We start from the raw sequence: 21,035 nt of genomic DNA, 5'->3' as shown, positions 1-21,035 counted from the left end.
ACAGTGACATGTTTAATAAGCTATTCCTTTTAGACAGTTTTTCATAGCTTCCTCATGTATGTTGTTACAAAACACACTTTGCTAAGGCTAGGGCGCGTCAAAATATATTTCAGTTTCATACGAGGTTGCGTCGTGAAAAGCCTTATGATCTCTATCTAAATCACAATCGATTACTAATCTCGGTTTTACTGACCACTGTACCATCCAACAGGGGACAGTTAATAAGCAGAAAGCCAAGAAAGTTTAGAGCCTAAAACTAATGTATTGTATGTGAGAGCTCTTGTAAAGGAGGCGAGCAGCTCATTGAAATGGCTCTTGCGTTTCATTCACGTGCCATTTGTGGAGAAATTCTCCACGTCAAACGACCTGGAATTGTCAGATGTTGATCATACGTTGTCTTCCGGTGCATTATCTTCGGTTGCTCAGTACGATAAACTAAATACGAGCTGCACACTTCTTAATTTAGTCTGAAGCACGTGTAAATCTACATTTATCGAAATTCTTCCTAACAATTTTGAGATTTCATATGGTCTAAACTATTTTTTGGGTTTTTGCCCCTTCCAATCTTTTTTTTTTTACCTTTGATTCCGTGATGCAGTCGCTGCTTGCAAGTCGCAATGGCAATCTCGAACAACCAGTCGACTTTTTTTTTTTTTGTAAAAAAAAAATAGGAAGACGAATTACATTTGGCCATGCCCCTGCAGAGTTTATGTATTGCTGAATTGTCATTTTGGCAACTACCACGATCTACATTTGTACGGATTCGGCTGTGTCATGTAACCTTTTGCTGAGCTGCCTCAACATACTGCAGGGCGAGCTTTTTCACCTTGTCGCCCTCCTTGATCAGAAAGTTTGCATTTTTAGCGTCAGAATGGTATTTCATGACCTTGTCTGTTGTTTTCGCAACGGCCCACCTATACTGCTCGACGGTAATTACACCACTCTTGCAAAGTGGTCTGATGTTCTCTTTCACGAACATTTCAACCTGCATACATTGAAATGTCAAACAAAGCAGTTTTTTAAAAAAAGTTTATAATATGAAACAGAGGGACTACCATGCAACACTAACTAGTATTCTGAATCTAGGGATCTAAAGTTAGCGAAGCACAAAAAATGTAGTGTAACATACAAGTTGTTTTACCTTCTTATGTATAGAACCAGAGGAATCTGGTTTGTGATTATCTGGATCCCGTGCTGACTTCTTTGAATCATCCCCACTTTGGGCTGGATCGGTGGACAATTTGTTTCTGTTCGGAAGTCTATTGTTCAACTCTGCATTGTTACTGCAGGATCTATCTTCGGTGGAGTCCAAGATCGGTATCTTGCTGTCCTTTTTACCTTCTGTCGGAGAGCTATTTGCCTGACAAGAATGGTTACACAAATCACTTGCTGGCACTTTCACCTCTTTTGCACCCCCCACATGCCCAGCACCTTCATCAGGCATATTCGTGTCGGCTGGAATTTCTTTATTTGACCCATTTGAGTTTCCGTGTTCCGCACTACATCCAGCTTCATCCAAGTTCACTGAGACAATTTTATTTGCTGTTACATCCGTAGATTCCTCTCCGAGTATCAATTTCTGATGCTCATCACCAGTATGTTTTGATTGCTGAGATGATGTTACAGTATGGAGGTTTTGACCATTTTCATCATGAAGATCAATTAGCATGGAGGAATCATCAGCATCTTTGTGCGATGATATATCCCTCACAATTGAATCAGAAGTTGACTGCAATTTTTTGCTGGGTTCAGAATCCGTATCAACAATGCACCCTCCTGCATTAACAAACAAAATATCCTTTGCACTTAAATATTTATGTGACGAAAATTTGGAAAGATTGGAAAGTGATCTGGGTTGTTTTAGAGAACACGCAGGAGGGTTGCATATATTCGCATCAAGAAGAAAATAAGTATCAACACGATCTAGCAGCCCACCAGAAAATACCGCAACCCAACACAGGCATGCAGCTAATCAACAACACAAGAGTACTATTCCTAAAAAAAGATAGGCAACCTAGAAAATCCTACAAAGTGTATCAGAATTACCTTCAATTATGGTGTTCTTTCTCTCAGGACTGTTAGGAGGGGAGTCCAAGAGGCCTGCCATTTTGAGTGCTTCTTCCACGTTGCTGAAGCCAACAGTTTTCTCTGGCACCAGATCTCCACCTGTTTCACCCTTTATAGTTTGTCTGGGACTTGCACGAAGATCAGAGTGGCCTGTTCTATTTAAAGATTCTTCAGTATCAATGTTACAAATGTCAGTATTTTCAGTTTGAACTTGCTGTGGTAATGGTCCGTTCTCTGATTCACTTTTTTCAATTAGGTCTGAAGCATCATTCTCCGATTTTCCTTTGGCAGGTTGACGAGTAGCTTGAGAGCAAAGATTCACATAAACTGATTTGCTACTAGACCTTTCGGAAATATCCTTTTCTACATTGACAGCATCAGCAATGGCTAATTCAGTATCTGCACATCTGCGAATGACAGACAAATTTGCTTTCTGTAGATAATGCTCCACAATGCGGTAAAGTTGTGCCTGACATAAATACCTTCAGTTGATTACTTGGCTATTGGACGAAAATACATACGTGCAATTTATAATCTAAATTCATCTTATGTAAACAAAATAGCCTTCAATATTGACTTGACTAAAAAGGTGCAAATGAATAATAAAGGCCTCCATGAATGATCACCTGTCTAACTGAAAGGGGAACTTTATTGTGACGGCCAGTTGTGAGCTGTGGTCTCATATCGACAGGAAGTTGTGCCTGAAAAAAACAAACAGCTGTTTTAGATGAATAGAAACAAAATATGATACTAGAGAAATTTACAATGAACTTCTTTTGAAATATCTTTTAGGATAAGAAGACACATACTAAGAGAGGGTAGTTTCCCTTGAGATCATCAGCAACTTCAGATTTGTCTTTGCTTGTAATAGAAATGGCATTTTTTCTTGCCAGGACCTCAAGAGCCCATTTTCTTTTGTCATGCTTGATATCACCAGCAGATTGGTTCTGCTGATTAGGTGCTGCCTGACTATTTTTGTTCTCTCTTCGGCTAGATGCTTCTTTACTAATGATTGAAGAACTCAACACTTTCCCAGTGCTGTTGGGTGAACTGATTTTGGTTGTTTCAGTCCCTGGTGTGGGTTTGTTAGGTGCCTTGCTATTGTTAGGTGGGCATCCTGCAACGGCAGATAAAGGTTTTACATCATCCTTCCTGGGAACAACTGATGCATCAGCCAAATATACCCTGGACAAAATGGAGTCAGTATTCACTCCCTTCTTATCTTGAGCAATTTCTTTATCCATTTCTGAGGATTTCTTGAGTAACTGAAGTACTGACTGCAGTGTCTCGATCTTTTCAGGATTTATCCCTGAAGAGCAACGATGTTTCCAGAATTCGACTTCCCAATCACGGTGCCATGCACTTCGTCTCCTTCCAGCGGATGATCCATACAACTTTTTGGTCAGATTCTCACGTATCTTGCCCTTTTGAAGCAATGCCCTCCTTGATTTTATGAGTGAAAGATTAGCTCTTCCCGCTGGTTCATCTGCGGGCTTTCCAATTGCCGCGCGGAATGCAGTCAAAAGTTTTTCATCAAAAGCGTTCTCCTTCTCAAGTATTGTAGTGCCAGTGTCCCTAACTACTTCCCTGATCTCTTGTTGTAGCTTTTGAACTACAGCTGTGGATTTTTTTCCTTCTTCCTTCCGGAAAATCTTTTTCACTCTCAGGCCAGGCTTATCTCCTGCTCTTCTTCCTACAGGCCTTGCCAACTCTCTACCAGGATCTCTGCTGTAGTCTTCTCCTTCAACTATGCTCATTATATCAGGAACAGATTTATCCGATCTGAGAAATTCTGGCGTATCACCAATTGTAGCTTTTGCTGCACTAGAAGTAGTACGATCATCTGTTGGAGAAATACCTGAATTCCCAATCATATTAATTTCCTGTTCTGGCACTTCTGATCTTGCTCTCTTTGCAGGATGACCAATTTCATCACCTGATTCCTTGTATTTAACTTCTTCCATGTCACTGATAGATTCTCCATCATGCCTGAAAAAAAAACGAATAAGGGGAAAATTACTAAAATGAAACTGGAAAAGTAGATATGCAACACACTATGTTTTGTTCAATCTATGTAAATCTTGTGGGACAATCGGTTCTCGAAAGTCAGCATTACAATTTAAAAGATACTCACATGGATGTCAACTGCCCGACAGGAGCACTTCTCATCTGCTGAACCTCACCTGCATCAATCATATCTATGTCGTTCGATCTTGCCACATTGCCAGCTGCATTGATAAAAGAGAAATAATTCATGTTGGCTGTACAGTGCCATGTCTATAGGGTCTAGTCCTAAAAAAATGCATTGTAGTGTTTGAAAAAAAAAAGATGGGCATTGTATAAAAACAAGATTATGCCACTTTTCAGCTTGCTGATGCTTGGTATGCAAAAGAATAAGACAAACAATTGTTGACATGGAATTTCTTTTCATAGATGTGGTAAGCACAGAAACCACGGTATCCAAATACATCAACCTATCAACAACTGGTGGTACGATCAAACATTCAAATAAGGTGGTTAAAAAATAAGTTAGGCACCTGTAGGTGCATGCAAATTTCTGATGAGCTAGATGAATAAGGCTTACAAACATTGTGCATGAATATGCATACTACCAACAAACCTGGTGAAGAAAGTTGTGGAGATTCGATGACAGTAGATCTTGCATTGTTTCTAAACAATGCATTCTCCTCTCCTGAATTTTCAGGTACTTTGCTGGTTTGTGAAAATGAACAGGATGGAGCCTGTACATTTGACATGTTACCCTGCTCTGGTCTAAATAACGTATGCGCTGACTCACGTATTGGTGAAAATTCCAATGGCCTTTCTGTTGGCTCAGAAGAAACCGTGTGGACAAGGTTCATTTCAGAGTATCTATTGTGTGATATACTGAAACCATCTGAGTTCCTCAATATTTTGGCATCTGCAACAGTTTCGTTCAACAGATCATCTTTGGAATAGCTTGGATATGAATTGGAATTCAACCCTTTCTGTTCAGTCTTCAAACCATCCCGAATTTCAGAATGTACACCAACCATTGAGACAACAAGGGCAGTTTCACCTTCATCAGCAACAGATACGGACACCCTCCCAGAAAATGATGCATCAATAGTTGTCCTATCAGAACCAGTTGAACAGTCCCCACTGAAATTTTGTTTCAAGATAGCATCTGCCTTGTGTTTCACTTCAGTAGATACGCATCTATAAAATAGGATTGATATATTAATTATTACAAAAGAAGAGCAAACGAAGAATACTTGATAACTAGTGGTGAGGGGTTATGAAACGTAAGAAAAATGGAATTACCTTGGGCACAACCATGAATCTTCTGTTGCCATTTCCGGATTAAAACCCACACATAGAGCATGATACCTGGCTTAAGGATTAGTAATCAGAAAACAAATATGGTCATAAAGTCTCAACTAATAGTGGACACATTTAAATTGGATAATAATATAGCTATAAGTACCATAAATCACAAGAGTCACAAGCAATTGATGTATCAAAAGTTGAATCATCCTCCACCGACACAAGTCCACTCCGAATCTTGCAATCACCATCATCCAAACAAACTACTGCCTGGAGGATGGGGGGAAACAGCAAGTAACAAAATCATCTTGATGAGATAGATAAGTATGATTTTTAAAAGAAAATGAAGAGCCTATTGAGTATTATTACTTCTGCATCAATATAGTATGATGGGAAGGAAAGAGTGTTGCTTTCCCCTTGCAACCAATCATCATCACCACTGCACAATAAGAAATACAAATTGGAGAGTGTGAATATGGCATTAATTTTATATCTATGTGCATTACTTGAAAATAAATTGAAGAAAGATTATGAAGCATAGAAGAACTTCACAATAATGGTATGGCACGAAGTCACAGGCAAATGATGTCATTGATTATAGTTATGCACAATAATTAACATGGTCAGGTGACTCAAAATAATTTTTAATGGAATTGTGATTCCGTAACTAAATTTGTAATTATGACAATGCTGAACATGTATCATTATGAGATGAAAGACCAAAACAGGGAAAAGCATGAGCCTACCTAATGAGGAAACAGGGAGCCAAACTGTAAGACAGTTAAGCTCACAGATGTTAAAGTATGCATGCAAACTTAAAATATAGGAACTTTCAACTTTACCTGGTTAAAGAGTATTCATCTTCATTATTGGCTCCAGTGGTATCATACACCTTTAATAAATAGCAAATAAACTATTATATTCCATGGCAGTTCTACCTTTTGAGGAATTAAGTTAAATTTCTTTTCCATGTAAAGAATGTCAGCACAGATATTAGGATTTCTTATTTTCTTCCATGGAAGAATGTCAGCACCAATGATAATTTTCACTTACTGGCGTGCATGTTATATGCTGAAATTCACTTTTGCAAAGGGGGCAGCGATTAGTGATGGCAGACCAGTTGTCAATGCATGTATAGCAAAACCTGGTGTATGAAATCCAATTCTCCATTGTTAGAATTAAAAAAACTTCATTTATCACTGAAAAATACAATATCAGTACTAATATGGCTACAAATTATTTTAAACAGAGAACATAGAATGAGCAGTCCAGTTACCAAGATACAATGCGTGAACTCGACAATAAAAAAAAGTTATGAGCGGAATGCCAATTTGGAACTAGAGCACTTAAACATCACAAAGTAAATGCAGGGAAAAAAAATGAAGTAGATAAGCAAGTAATGACAACTAGGGGATACAGAAATGTATGGCAAAACCTATATGCCCTGACATGCTTAGTTTACAAACAAGAAACTATCAAATAAACAAATGACATCTCGTACTGATTCACATTCCAGTAACATATTGTGACCAAGGAAGTTCCTAGCTGCATAACGCTGACCATCAAGAGCCAAATGCAATATGCATACAAGCAGTTATGCAATAATGCTATAGAAGTGAAAAATATGTTGGATAATTGTTGGTCCATGATGAAACCCTACCAGTGTTGACAGCAATCCAGAACTCCTCTATCAATGACAATGTCTCTACAAATTCCACAACTTTCATTCTCAAATGCATATGTTTCCTGCAAGTGAGTTTGGATGGACTATGTTAAAGCACAAAACATAACTACATCAGGACTGAAGGTACAAAGTTCATTGCTACTGCAAAAGCAAGAACACAGCAACATAGAACTACTATGCAAAGTACAATTACTACTCTTTGGGTGAACAATGCATCCCACCTCAACATAACTAGCTCACAACATTGAATTGCCAGAGTGGAGTAACAAAGCTGGTGAAGAGAAGTCCTCGTAGCACAAGGATAAGGGGATGAGCAAGAAAATATAAAGCCATTATAATACAAAGTTCCATTATCAGTGCCTCCCTCGCTTTCCCTTAACTCTTAGTGGAGAGAGCAGTATGGCCTCTTATACTAGAGACCATTTCCAACTAAAATTTGGATTAAATGTCAAACAGGGATTGACTCAAAATTGAGACATGCCCATGCTGTAATAATAATACGAGCACTATAGCGATTCGTGAATTGCTCCGAGCAAACCGTAGTATGAGTAGCATAAGAACATTTTAAGCTTCTAATGCACTGGTATCCATCCCCAACCAAATTCACCCGGCCATGTTTAGTTGCTCCCCTCAACTCAAATTGACAATACCAGCAGCAAACCCTAAGGTTTAGCACCTAACGAAGCAACAAGAACTACACACTGTGCAAAGGGGGAAGGGATGCCATATTGCCATACCAGATCGCCCATGTCTCCGAGAGCTCGAGCTCCACTCGACTCGCCATCCACATCCATCTGCATCGACATCGCTACTGATCAACCAGCTGCAGATGCCGAGCCTTCGCAATTCGCCAGAGAGAAGCGCCCAGCAACGAGCCCCTGCAGATCATCCCAACAGCAGAAAAAAAAAATAATGACCAATCCAAGCACGGAAGAGCTGAGCTCTGGTTGCAGCCTCCCGCCGTCGAATTGGGGGGAAACTTGAGCTCGATTACCGCAGGATATCGGATGGGGGGCGGAATCACCCCGATTGGGGTTGTCCGACGCCGAGGCGATGAGGCGGCGGGTAGCCACCGGGCAGAGCAGGCGACCCCGAGACGGGGGGCCGACGAGCCGAGCCGGCGTGAGGAGGTGGCCGGCGAGTAGGCAGAGCAGCGGCGGGTGGAGGCGGAGGCGGAGGTCGCGACGCGTCGTCTCGCCGCGGTCGGTGGAGGTGCGGCCGTGCCGTGCCGGCGGCGCGGCTCGGTCGGTTCGACCACGTGAGCCGCACCGCACCTGGGTTTTTTTTTTTCTTGGAGCCGTACGATCAGGGTTGCACGGTCCGGATCGAGGAGAAAAGAGGGCTCCGATGCTGGAGGATTTTTCTTTTTTTGGGGATGGAGAGAAGGGGAGGGGGAAGTTACAATTCATTTATGTTTGAAGGAGTTTTTTGTAAGCTGCAGTTTTTTTTATTAGAAGTTTTTTAAATAGTTCAGATTCTGAGAAAATTGTATAATTGAGAAAATAAGCTAGAAGTTAGAAGCTGGCTACCAATCAATTACTTAAACTCACTCAAACAGCACAAAGAAAGAATGAGGAGCTGATGAAGCATCTAGGCCCCCGGTGTTAATTTTGGTAATTAATGACAAGCACTAATTGTGGACTAACCGTTGTGTTTGAGCTATTTGTTTGAGTTAGATTCACTTATTTATGTGCACATGGATGATCATTGATGGATTAAAATTGACGGCGCAAAGCAAAAGGAAAAGAAGACGGTAAACTAGTGTTTTCATTTTAAATTGATCGAGGCGTTGGGCGATCAAAATTGTGCTAGTTTATTTATAGCTTTGCCGTACTATTAAGAGGGGTAATGACCTAGCAAAGAGATTATTTTAATTGCCACATTAGGTCATTTGCATTTAAACTTATGCTCATATCTCGCAACACATACTTGCTACTGTTTACACTGTGTTCGGCCTGACAAGTGCCGGTCTGACTGTGGCCTTAGTGTCGGTCTGACCGGCTAGGGCAGCCGGTCTAACCGCAGGGACAAAGCCGGTCTGACCGCCGCCTCAAGGCCGGTCTGACCGGCAGGTGCGGGCCGGTCTGACCCGCCGGCCATATGGCCGGGATGGCATGCTCTGGGATGGCCGATCCCGAGCCGCCGGAGCCGTATTCGGTCGGACCGAGCTGATGGCGGTCTGACCAAGCCGAGGCCGGTCTGACCGGCCACGGCTGTGGGGCCCAATGATAGCCCTACAATGGCTAGAAAACTAGCCGTTGTAGAGTAGCACGGTCTGACTGGCCACATACCTCCAGTCAGACCGGCAGAGCACTGAGTTGGGGGATTTCGCCCCCAACGGCTAGTTTTGGTTGGTGGGAGTATAAATACTCCCCCTCCAGCAGCAAGGGGACTCTTTTCACACCCAATTCAATTGCGTACACCCTTTGCACCTCTCTCACACACCTTTGAGCTTAGTGTTCATCCATTGTAGTGGTTGAGATTGTTCTAGCCAAGAGTCAAGTGCATTTGCTTCCATTGTAGAGCTAGTGTGGCATTTGATTGATCATCTCCACGCCAGGTCATTGCTTGTTACTCTTGGAGGTTGCCGCCTCCTAGACGGCTTGTGGAGGAGTTGCCCAGTGACCTCTCCGAGAAGATTGTGGAGGAGGCCCGGCGCCGGTTTGTGAGTGGTTTGGAGTTCACCACCTTCGGAGTGAAGGAATAACTACCCTAGTGATCGAGGCTTGGGTAGTCCTCTCCGTGGGCCGGCTCCCGCCTTGCCCACCCCTTGACGAAGGGGGCGTGCGGTGGCTTCGTGGTTGAGCGGTGGAGTTGGGCTCGCCTCAACGAGGAGTAGGAAACCGGCGAGTTTTCGAACCTCGGTGAAAAATCTCTTGTCTCCTTGTCTCATTTACTTGTTGCATTTACATTTGTGCAATTTACATTTCTAGATACATACTAGAGATCATTTCACCCTAGGATTGCTAAACTAGACTTAGGAAGTGTGATTTACTTTCCTAGTGATATACTTGAGCCACTTTCACCCTAGGATTACAAAACATAACTTAGTTGCTTAGTTAGTCTTGTCCCTCACCGAACCTAGCAACTTAGGTTAGTTTTGTTTAGAACCGTGCTATACACACGAAGAAATCTGTACGAAATTCGTACGAAAACTACCTGCTTACGTGATTTCCATGGCTAGAACACTAGAAGCCCACACAAGATCACAGGCCTACAACACTCTAGATTATTCAATAAGAAAAGCCCATATCAAATTGACAGGTTCAATACCATGCTACTCATTCAGACTTCAGAGCTTCGTTTGAGTGGAGATGCAGAAAGTAAGGATAGAATAAATTCAATCAGTTCTAAAAAAATTCAATTCAATCAAGCATATGAGCTAGGTAGCGGCTATATGCCTAGGCCTCACTGCCTCAGCTGCCGCCACAATCAGGGTTTACGATTCCGACAGGCCCTTCCATTTCGGGCACTGGCGGAATTCGGAATTTTGCGAAATCCGGTGGAAAACCGGTAAATTCCGAACAAATTTCATAAACCAAAATTTGAATACAAATTCCCTGAGTTTGTTGACAAGTTCTCGAAAACCGGTCAGTTTTGGCGAAATTCCAATCGAAATCATCGAAATTTCGATCTGTAACCTGTAATTTGGACCAACTACTAACTGGGCCTAGTACATGCAATTCGGCCCATGTAAGTGTTTTCCTTTTTTTAGTTCTTTATTCTTTTCTTTCCTGATGTAAGTTTTAGTAAATACACACAATACATCATTTTTTTAGAATATTTATATCCCAATATGTTCTATGAATATCATAGTATTTATAAGATTTTATTTATTTTTTTCTTTTTTTTATCAATTCAAATTTGAATTTGGATGAAACTCCTCGAAATTTCATATGGTTTCTACTTTCGAGCCTCGTCGGAATATAGAAATTTCGCGAAATCCGACCGGATTTCGTTGGAATCGTAAACCCTGGCCACAATACGAGCAGTATTGGGTTGCTTCCTGCATAGTAGGTACGATCTACCATGCCCACACTAATAATAAAGGCAAATTTTGCTACAGGATACTGTAATTTTGTGGTTTTAGCAGTAGGACACTGCCCGAACTCACTTTTGGGGGAAAACACTCTATAAACATGGTAATTTAGCAATAGACATCGTGCTGATTAAAATAATAATTTTCGGTTGAAGAGTAGAGAGAAATGGCGTGAAAGTTCTAAAATACCCTTGGGCCCATATGTCATATCTTCCATCTCTTCTCTCTATCCCCGCTGCGCCGCCGCCTCGATCGAGGACCTTGGCGCTGACGTCTTCCAGGAACAGCTTGGGCATCACCGCGCTGCCCACCCTGAACGACGATGACCCATCCTCCTTCCTGACGTCGGCAAAGCTCACCATGACCATGAGCTTGGTCGCCCGGCCATGGCCGAGCAGGAGCAGCACGGGGTAGAGGCTGTACAGCAGCAGCAGCAGGAGTCCGCGGAAGAGTCCCCCAGCCTCCAGCGCGACGAGTATGAAGTACGGGAAGGTCGACGGCAACATGAGCTGGCCGCCCTCCACCTTGCACACCGTCACGTCTGCTGCCGCCGCCGGCAGCTCGTCCGACGACGACGGCTGCCTGACGATGCGTGGCGGCGGAGACGGAAGATGAGCATGGAGGACTGCTGCTCGCCGACGACACGCGGCTGCCGCTGCTCGCCGACTACGCGCTGCTGCAGGGCGCCGTCATCGACTCTGCGGCAGCGCCGGCGACGACGGCCTCCTGACGACGTGTGGTGGCGGCGGAGGAGGATGCGCATGGAGGACCGCTGCTCGCCGACGACACGTGGCTGCCGCTACTCGCCAACTACGCGCTGCTGCAGGGCGCCGTCATCAACGCCGCCGCGGCGCCGGCGACGACGGCCGCCTGACGACGTGTGGTGGCGGGCTGGCGGCGGAGGAGGATGGGCATGGAGGACCGCTGCTCACCGACGACACGCGGCTGCCGCTGCTCGTCACGCTGCTGCAGGGCGCCGTCGTGGACGCTGCGGCAGCACCAGTGTCCGCGGAGTGGAGCGCCGGGAGCGGATTCACCGGCATCTCCACTGACCCGGCCACCGCCACGGCATCGGCCATGGAAGTGTGGGAGGTGAGGATAGAGAGATGGAAGATATGACATGTGGGCCCAAGGGTATTTTAGAACTTTCACGTTATTTCTCTCTCCTCTTTAACCGGAAAATATTATTTTAATCGGTGCGGTGTCCATTGACAAATTACCATATTTATGGAGTGTTTTTCCTCAAAAGTGGGTTCGGGCAGTGTCCTACAGCTAAAACCACAAAATTGCAGTGTCCTGGAGCAAAATTTGCCAATAATAAATCATACATTGATGCACCGATGTATTTGTTTGATATGCTAGCTGATCACTTCGATGCTGCAAAGGACAATATATATTAGTTGTGTGGTAGTCGACAGTGATATGAGCATGCAGTAGTAATTCCTCAATATGATTTGAACACGATTTACTTGTTTATAGTTTAATCATATGCAGCCTGTGTATAGATTTTCATAGCACATGGTTTTACAGACAAGTAGAGATATAACTCTTGCTTTTTCGTTTGCACCATACGTGGGCCTGTATTTGTTACGGGCTTAGGTACTTGCAAGATAATTATAGAGCATACAAGCCGAAAAAACAGACTGCATGTGCTCTTCGTACATGTTTCGTAACAAAAAGTTTCGTACGTATAGACTTTTCCATATATACTTAATTGGGCAAGCCAACCAGCTAATTAATCGGCCAAACTTCGAAAAGGACGGGGCCTTAAGCCAATGTTGCTTGCATATGTTCTTTCTTGAGCCCAATCCCTATTATTTTAATAGGATTTGAGAGGAAATTGGACAAAATACAGATGGAGGTAAAAATTACGGATTTTCTCTGACGCAGCAAGCTAAATGTTAAATATTTACGATCGGAGAGGGTAATTATATATGGACAAGATGAATTCTTGATCTGCTTCAACGTGTCTGAGAAATGGTTCCATGGTAAGTGAGTCAAGATGATTACTTCACCAAAATCGGAGCACATGCATCATGCAGTGCAAAGTGCATATGCATGCAGAAATATATTGAAGCAGAAGAGAACCAAAGTTTGATTCTTGGAGATCTCATGGACAATGCAAAATTGAATGTACAGTTTCGATATGAATGTCACTGATGAGTGATGGCTGGTGCTTTGAGGCTGCCTGCTGAATGTCTGCCTGGGATCAGACTAGTTAGCTTGTAATTTTATGCCTTCAAGTCCTCGTGTCTAGTACTGGACCGACCGCGTCTAGTGTCCATCCGTGCAATATGTTCAAAATGTATTTTCATAGAAAGGGTAATCTCTAGATAGCGCATGACTAATTAAATATTAATTAGTTTAAACTTAAAAAATAAATTAGTGTGATTTTTTAAGTAATTTTTATAGCATTTTTTAAAAAAACATATTGTTTAAAAGTTTGGGAAACGTCTGCGCGAAAAATTGTGGGATTTTGTCGAGCATCCTTAGTTCCTTACTATAACAAAATGAGAATGGCAAGCTCTCAATGGTAGATCACAGCAACATTCAATGTTTCGAAGACTCCTCCTGCCCAGTTAAATAGTTTTCACCGTTTTTTTATAAATTAGTCCTTTTAAAAAACTTACTTTGAAACTAATCCTCGTAAAAAAACTTCGACCAAAAATAGGCCATGGTCATTGGCGCTGAGGTCCAAAGGGTCAGCGCCACATCCGTTGGCGCCGAACCCGTGGCCGCGTGCATCCGAAGCCAATCTGCATGCTGACGTGGCTCGCTATTGGCATTGACCTCATAACCAAGTTAAAATGCTCACAGGTCTGAACAAGCATCAACGTTATTGTAGCGTAGTGGTGTGACCTATGTGCACGCAAGCTTGAGGTAGCAAGTTCGACTCCTTCAAGCAGTTCTTCTTTGTTCTTTTCTTCTGGACCTTTTTTTTTCCAAGTTTACCGTCCTTTTGTCCTGCTAGCAAGTCTTCCTTGTTCTTTTCTTCTGGCACTTCCCCAGCGGTACAAATCTTCCTTTTGAAGGAGTCGAACTTGCTGCCTCAAGCTTACGTGCACAGAGGTCACACCACCACGCTACAATAACATTGATGCTTGTTCATACCTATGAGCATTTTAACTTGGTTGGCGCTGACCTCGTGCCACGTCGGCATGCAGATCAGCTTCGGATCCATGTGGCCACGGGTTCAGCGCCAACGGATGTGGCGCTGACCCTTTGGACCTCAGCGCCAATGACACTAGCGTTGAGCCCACGGTCTATTTTTGGGTGAAGTTTGCGAGGGTTAGTTTCAAAACAAGTTTTTCAAAAGGACTAATTTGTCAAAAAAAAAAACGGTAGTTTTCACAGCTTCCTGATCTTGTATGTTTACAAAATATACTAAACATGGGCATTTCGTTTTGCTTCATGTTTGATACATATTTTTCACTTCTAAACCAGCGCATGTCAATATAAATTTTATTCCTAATCAGATTGCATTATGAACTAGCTAGATGTGGATCGTGTGGACAATACTTCCAATCCGATGGCAACGAAAGGGCATAATGCAAATTCTTAGCTTGTGAGACAAACAGAAATGCCATATATCGACTTATCACCTCTCTGACATTTGTGATCTTCAAAAGAACCACAACGGATTACTACTATCTCGGTTTTGCTTATCACTGTACCATCGAATAGGAGATATTCCCTATATATGTCCCTCAAAAATATAAGCGACTCCTATCGTTCAAAATTTGTCATATATAATAGTAGAAATTTGTTCAGCTGCTTTATAATTGAAACTAATCAGAAAATCATATACCTTTTATTTTCTCCACTAACTTTGTTATTTCAACCCATTATAATCATCTTCCATTTAATGTCACCACTAATCCTGATAAAAAAAATACATAAGTGTTTATCTTAACTAGTAAAAAGTGAAATCCAAAGTGAAACAAGAATGAGCCACATCACTTAGCAAATTGAATTTACTACAAGATAAAAGAGAGTAAATGAATTTTGGACCGTTGGATTAGATTGATCATAAAAGAACACATTCAAGATGCTTCCCGAGATGAAGCTACTAGAAGTGGAAAGTAAGAAAGGAAGAAAAATACCTCATCCTTTAACTAAAGATTCATTAGTTAAGATTGAGTTATCTATGGCATATTCAAAATATATGTTACGTGATTAATTTTGTTTGTAGCAGTTAATTGTTAATGTATTTGAGAAAAACATTGCTACAAAGACATCTATACATTCCTTCCAATAAAAAGGTCATGGTCACCTGATATATAGGTTGAATGATTTTCAAACAAATTTAAAATTAAAATTAAAATATCTTCTTAAAACCTACAAAATATATGAGCATGAGTCACAAGGGTGTGCACCAGTAAAAAAATAAGTGGATGATAAAGGGTAATAATACAACGGCAAATATACATGTAAAGACGATGACTTAGATACCTATTAAAGTTTGCTTTCGCTCATCCTAACCCAACTTTTTACTAGAAACAACATATTAGCACTCTCATATACTCTATCACATAACGGGATGTGTAGAGTCGCACAAATACGCGACAAATATTTTAGAACAGAGAGAGTATACGAACAAAGACAGAAAAAAAAAGGGTTAGTAATACTAGAGCCTAAAACTCATGTCTTCTATGTGAGCTCTTTTAAGGAGGTGGTCCTCCAAGGCAAGCATGAATGAACAGAGGTCAGGAGCAGCTCACTGAAATGAAATGGCTCTCTGTTTGCTGGTACATTGTCTAGCGTTTATTCACGTGCCATGTCTGGAGCAATTAGTACCGGGTGGTACATGAACATTCCATCATTCCATTTCCAATGGACAGCTGAAAGTATTAGGTGGGTCGCTGACAACTGAAATGGCAACATGGAAAGAGAAGGCTTCTAGAGATTCGGTTCAAAAGTCACCCATTGTTTTGGTGAAATATACTGTGTTTTTTTTTGAAAATCATACAGTTAAAGTGATAACCCTACAAATTAAATTTTGATTCTATTATAATATTTGGGAAAGTAATACTACTAGTTGAGAACTCAAGCATATGGGTAAAGTGTTTTTTAAGGCTGTTCCTTTTGAACACTTTTCCAACTTATAACCTTCATTTTCCGTGCGCATGTTTTTTAAATTGTTAAACGGTACGTCTTTTTTTAAAAAAATATTTTTTAAATAACATTATATTAATTCATTTTTGAAGTTTTTTTTAAGCTAATACTCCCTCCATTCCATAATATAAGGCACAATTATTTTTCTTAGATGTTCCATAATATAAGGCATACATGCAAGCATGCAATTAATTATGATATCTTCTCTATTAAATTACTACTTTTTTAAATCCTCCACTCTCATGTTACCTAATCCTATTGGATGTATATATTATATTTATTAGGATGATCCAAACTATAAGATGATAATAATTATTTCTTGGTCTTCGAATTAAGGGTGGTTGTGCCTTATATTTTTTGGAATGGAGGGAGTAGTTTATTTATTATACGCTAATCCACCGCTCTATTTTGCATATACGCGGAGAGATGATTCCCAACCCTCACTTACAAACTCAGCTATAGGTGTGCAAATAATAATGGAGAGAAAGAGAGAGATATTACATTTTTGACCCTTTCCCTTCATCATTGGTCTCACTCTACACCGGTAAAATCCTAAAACTGAACCAAAAACCATTTTCATAAGCTCGGTTGGCTTTGTCATGGAAGACGCCCTCAGTCGCCGCCTCCTTTATGCGCCATCTCATCATAATGTTAATTCAAACCAAAATAATACATTCTCCATATGAAAATATAGCTACCTTCAGTTCCGAATCAAAACTATAAGGACATTGAAAACATTCTACTGGTTGGATTTACTCTCCATGCGCTCCAATGAAACACGGGTTTAGTGGCGGAGACGAGAAATGATCACACCTACTACTGTGTTAGTGTGTTCTTTGCAAATCCCTTTATATCTTCAGTTTTTCATAGTATTTTGATAAGATTTTAGAAATTTGGTGCTCAAGCCCTAATTTACCCCACCCTTATTTGATCACATACTAGTCTGGTTTGAATTTTTGAAGGGCTGGATGGTGCCAAGACAATTAATAGTGCCAAGATCACCATTAATTGAAAGATCATCATTAACTGGAACACGAGGATATGATTCGTGTGACCTCATCTGGTACTCATTAATTAGCTACTAGCAATTTTAATCCACCGCGCCGCGGCCATCAGCAAGTCAACAAATACATGGGTCACAGCAGTGGTAGGGCCGCGGCCACACTTGTTCTTTTGAGATTACCAGTAGTTGCAAAACCGTGTGATTATTGTACGGTTATCATAATTATCACATGCTGTAACACTAGTTTATGAAACTATGGTAAACTCACGGTAATTGCACGGTTTTTCACTACATGCATGGTTTTACGGTAACCCTTTTTATCGTGGGGTTATAGTAATCCTACCCAAAACGATTCGGTTAACCTGGTCACTAGTGTGTATGAAGCTATGGACAAAGCTTGTCTTGGAGCATTTGTCCAATAGCTATTGATAGGGCGTTACATGATTCAGATTCTAATTGATTGACTTAACGATTAATACTCCCTCACTCACATTTTAAGTGCAGTTGTTGATTTTCGTCTCCAACATTTAACCGTCCATCTTATTTAAAATATTTATAAAAAATTAACAAAAATAAGTCATGTATAAAAACTAGTATTCATGTTTTATTATCTGATAAAAACAAAAATACTAATCATAAAAAAATTTCAAATAAGATGGATGGTCAAATATTGGACAAAGAAACCTACAACCACACTTAAAATAGATCGGAGAAAGTAAGAAGCAGAAAAATAAACAAAGCAACAAAAAATCATTTATAGATAAAACTTATATGTATATATAATTCATGATTTCAAAACCAATGCTAAAATAGGGCATGACGAAAAGACATTAAAATCAATTTTATAATAATTTAAGTTTTGGCTATATAGATAAGGTAACAAGCAAATGATGAGAGGTAACAAGCAAACGATGAGAGGCCCATACATGTGTACCATGAATCCGTGATGGATCATCACCATCCCTCTACCAGGCTGGTGGTGGCCCATCGACAAATTATCAAAGGTACTAGCTTCAACTAAAGGCGTGTTCGGAACTATAGGTTTCAAACTTCCACTTGTTTGTTTTTCACACGTACATTCTTCGAACAGTTAAAAATTATGTACTCCCTGCTTCTAATTTGACTAAGTTTATAAAAAAATAGTAATATTTTTGACCTAAGATAAAACATACTAATATTTACATCACCAAATTAGTTTTATTAAATTAATAATTAAATATATTTTTATAATATATTTATCTTAGGTCGAAAATATTACTATTTTTTCTATAAACTTGGTTAAATTTAAAGCAGTTTGACTTTGAACAAATTCAAAACATCAATATTTTAAAAGAAGTTATAGGAAAGTTGCATATAAAAATCATACTAATTTATTAATCATACTAATTTATTTTTAAGTTATTTTAGCTAGTACTTAATTTTTAGTGAGCTATCCTGTTTTACATGCGCATAAGAGGTTACTAACCTTCTCGGGAACAAGGCCATCGAGAAGATCAAGGCTATGCTCCCTACGGAGCTACAACATCAGAGCACACGAGTACAAAGGTACTCTGACGAGGAACATGAGGAGCAGCGAAGCGACGATGTGAATCTACTCGAAGAACATCGAGAAAAAGTTGCCGTCAGAGCAGCGAGCTACCAGCGGGACCTTCGCCGATACCACGAGAAGCGCATCTGAGCACGCACACTTTCGATTGGCGATTACGTCCTCCGACGGGTTCAAAGTCAAGCAGGGCGCAACAAGCTCTCACCCAAGTGGGAAGGACCATACACGATCAGGCAAGTCTTGCAGCCAGGTGCATTCAAGATTGCAGACGACGATGGTCGCGAGTTAGAAAATTCCTGGAATATTGATCAATTACGTAAATTTTATGTATAAATCAATAATCCATATTTGTAAGACATCTCATGATTTCAATAAAGTTGATTTCAGGTAACGAATATTGTCAAAGTGTTCCTTCCCGACGATCCCTTACCACAACGACACCTAGAGTTGAAACCTATCCTCATGTCCCTTTACGCCGTCCTGACAAGGCCTCTGAGGAACCTAAGGGAACTTCGGCTCGGGACGCCCAGAGCGGATAAGGCCTTGTCGGATCATGTAGATACAAACGACCATGTAAGACCTAGTCATGTAAGAGTTCTCGCCGTGCGTATTAACCAAGCCGTGTAATCGAAAATTGAGTTTTCCAACATCACGGCTAGGGGCTAGGGTCAGTGCTTTTTCAACCAAGGTAGGTCAAGGGTCCAAGAGCCTTATCCTCCGAGAACAATTCTCCGACGACAAGGCTGGGGGCTAGGGAGAGTGTATGGCTCAAGTGACTGATCGAAGTCGCAAAGTGAGAAAACGCTCATACACAACATATCCAGAGTAAGAAAACTTAGTTAGATAGATTCCTTTTCTATTTCACAACTGTTTCTTACAAGTCATAAATACTCCAAAATATATTACATGTTTCTTTGAGATATTTTTCCTACAGTATACAAAAACTACCAGGACGGCCAATGCCAATCTATGGACCGAAAAACCTTCTCGGCAAGCGGCGCCATCGACTGCACAAGACCGTCGATCTCCACGGGAGTCCTCCGAGAACGCGAGAACCCTTCCTAAAGGAACTCGAGGTGCAGCTGCGGGCGGTGATCTCGGATGCAGGCCAGCACATGTCCTCCGGCGTACCGGCTCGATCGACAAACTCCTGCTTCAGGGCCTCGTCGATACGTTTACCGATCCCTTCGAGCTATGCGTAAGCCCCATTCAACCACGAGATATATCCGGCCACCGACTCCTCGAGATCTCCGCGGGGAACTTGGAGCTCCTTGCAGACTCCCACCATCGTCGTGCAGCAGCTCTTGAGGTACGAGTTGAACCACACCTCGCAGCCTCGGAGAGCTTCCACGGCCTGGTCCTTCTTCACCTCCACCATAGCCCTCTCGAGTTCAGCCACCTCGAGCTTTGTCTTCCAATATTGGATTCGATGATCTCGCTCAGCCAACGTGTTCTCGAAGTCTGCCCGACACGGAAAGGACTAAGTCAAGCTGTCCTTCTCTTCCGAGAACACAGCAAATTAAGTCAATCCAAACACAAGAAGTGAAGGAGACCAAGACACAAACCTAGGGACGTCATCACCATATTCGCCTCCGCGGGCAGGCTTTGACTGATCTCCTCTCGCGGCATGAACGGCTCGAGCGCAAGTGCCGGAACAATCACCGGCATATCAGACTGTCCACGCTGCTGGACATCCTCGACATCAACATATCTACAATGACAAAGATACTCGGATCACGTGCTGAAGAAACAAGGGAAACGACTGTATAAATAAAAGCAGTTCGAACCCACAGAAAGTTTTACAGTATGTTGATTAGGGGGTACAAGGGAGATAAAATCCTACTCTTCAAAAAGGGGGAGGACAGACTCCCCCAAGTCACCGACTTCCTCCATCGTGTCCTTACGCGCGTCATCGACGGCCCCCCGGTCCAAAGCATCTTTGAGGTCTAAGTCGGGATGCGCCAACCTTATGCATGCAAGGACATGACACACCTCGATGAAGATACCGTTGGACGTCTCCTCGCCAATCCTAGCCGCATGGCGGGAGGGAATCACCTCCATCACCTACACCAACTCGGCGAGTGACAACGTCAGCGAGTACTCGTCAGGGTGCACCGGGATGGTAGTCGGCCTCGGATCTCTGTCAGGTGGTTCTCGAGCTCCAACATCCAGTGCTCGAGTCCTTGCCGCTGCCTCTCGTTGCCGGCCACCAACTCCCTCATCTTTTGGAGGTCCTCGCGGGTCTCCATCAAATCGCGCGCCAGCTGATCGGCGC

The 21,035-nt window shown here is 41.9% G+C and overlaps 1 protein-coding gene across 2 annotated transcripts; it reads right to left on the bottom strand.

Annotated features, from left to right (window-relative positions):
* Positions 1–618: 618 nt before the first annotated feature.
* Positions 619–8,309, bottom strand: LOC4351771 (uncharacterized protein At4g10930). Of its 2 annotated transcripts, XM_015764204.3 has the most exons (15): positions 8,052–8,309; positions 7,795–7,935; positions 7,034–7,119; positions 6,427–6,517; positions 6,216–6,265; positions 5,743–5,812; positions 5,534–5,643; positions 5,371–5,436; positions 4,688–5,265; positions 4,202–4,295; positions 2,877–4,056; positions 2,694–2,768; positions 2,047–2,536; positions 1,142–1,776; positions 619–985 (listed from the first exon to the last, which is right to left on the bottom strand). In XM_015764204.3, the coding sequence occupies exons 2-15, from the start codon at positions 7,861–7,863 to the stop codon at positions 773–775; spliced, it is 3,807 nt and encodes a 1,268-aa protein (XP_015619690.1). In that variant the 5' UTR covers positions 7,864–7,935; positions 8,052–8,309; the 3' UTR covers positions 619–772. The 2 variants fall into 2 exon arrangements, with proteins under 2 accessions (XP_015619690.1, XP_066162344.1); XM_066306247.1 differs by lacking the exons at positions 7,034–7,119; positions 8,052–8,309 and having other exon boundaries at positions 7,795–7,913.
* Between the last annotated feature and the right edge of the window lie 12,726 nt (positions 8,310–21,035).

This window comes from Oryza sativa, chromosome 12, assembly GCF_034140825.1.
Source record: "Oryza sativa Japonica Group chromosome 12, ASM3414082v1".
In the NCBI taxonomy this organism is placed as follows: domain Eukaryota; kingdom Viridiplantae; phylum Streptophyta; class Magnoliopsida; order Poales; family Poaceae; genus Oryza; species Oryza sativa.
Note: the sequence above shows the minus strand (reverse complement) of the source record. Positions and strands in the feature narration are given on the sequence as shown.

Bases quoted from the DNA above. Each gene is read 5' to 3' on its own strand.
- LOC4351771 (XM_015764204.3), bottom strand. From the start codon at position 7,863: ATGTCGATGCAGATGGATGTGGATGGCGAGTCGAGTGGAGCTCGAGCT. The intron at 5,813-6,215 runs GTAAAGTTGAAA...CTTATTGTGCAG, and splicing joins GATGAATACTCTTTAACCAG to TGGTGATGATGATTGGTTGC. The intron at 5,644-5,742 runs GTAATAATACTC...CCCATCCTCCAG, and splicing joins CATACTATATTGATGCAGAA to GCAGTAGTTTGTTTGGATGA.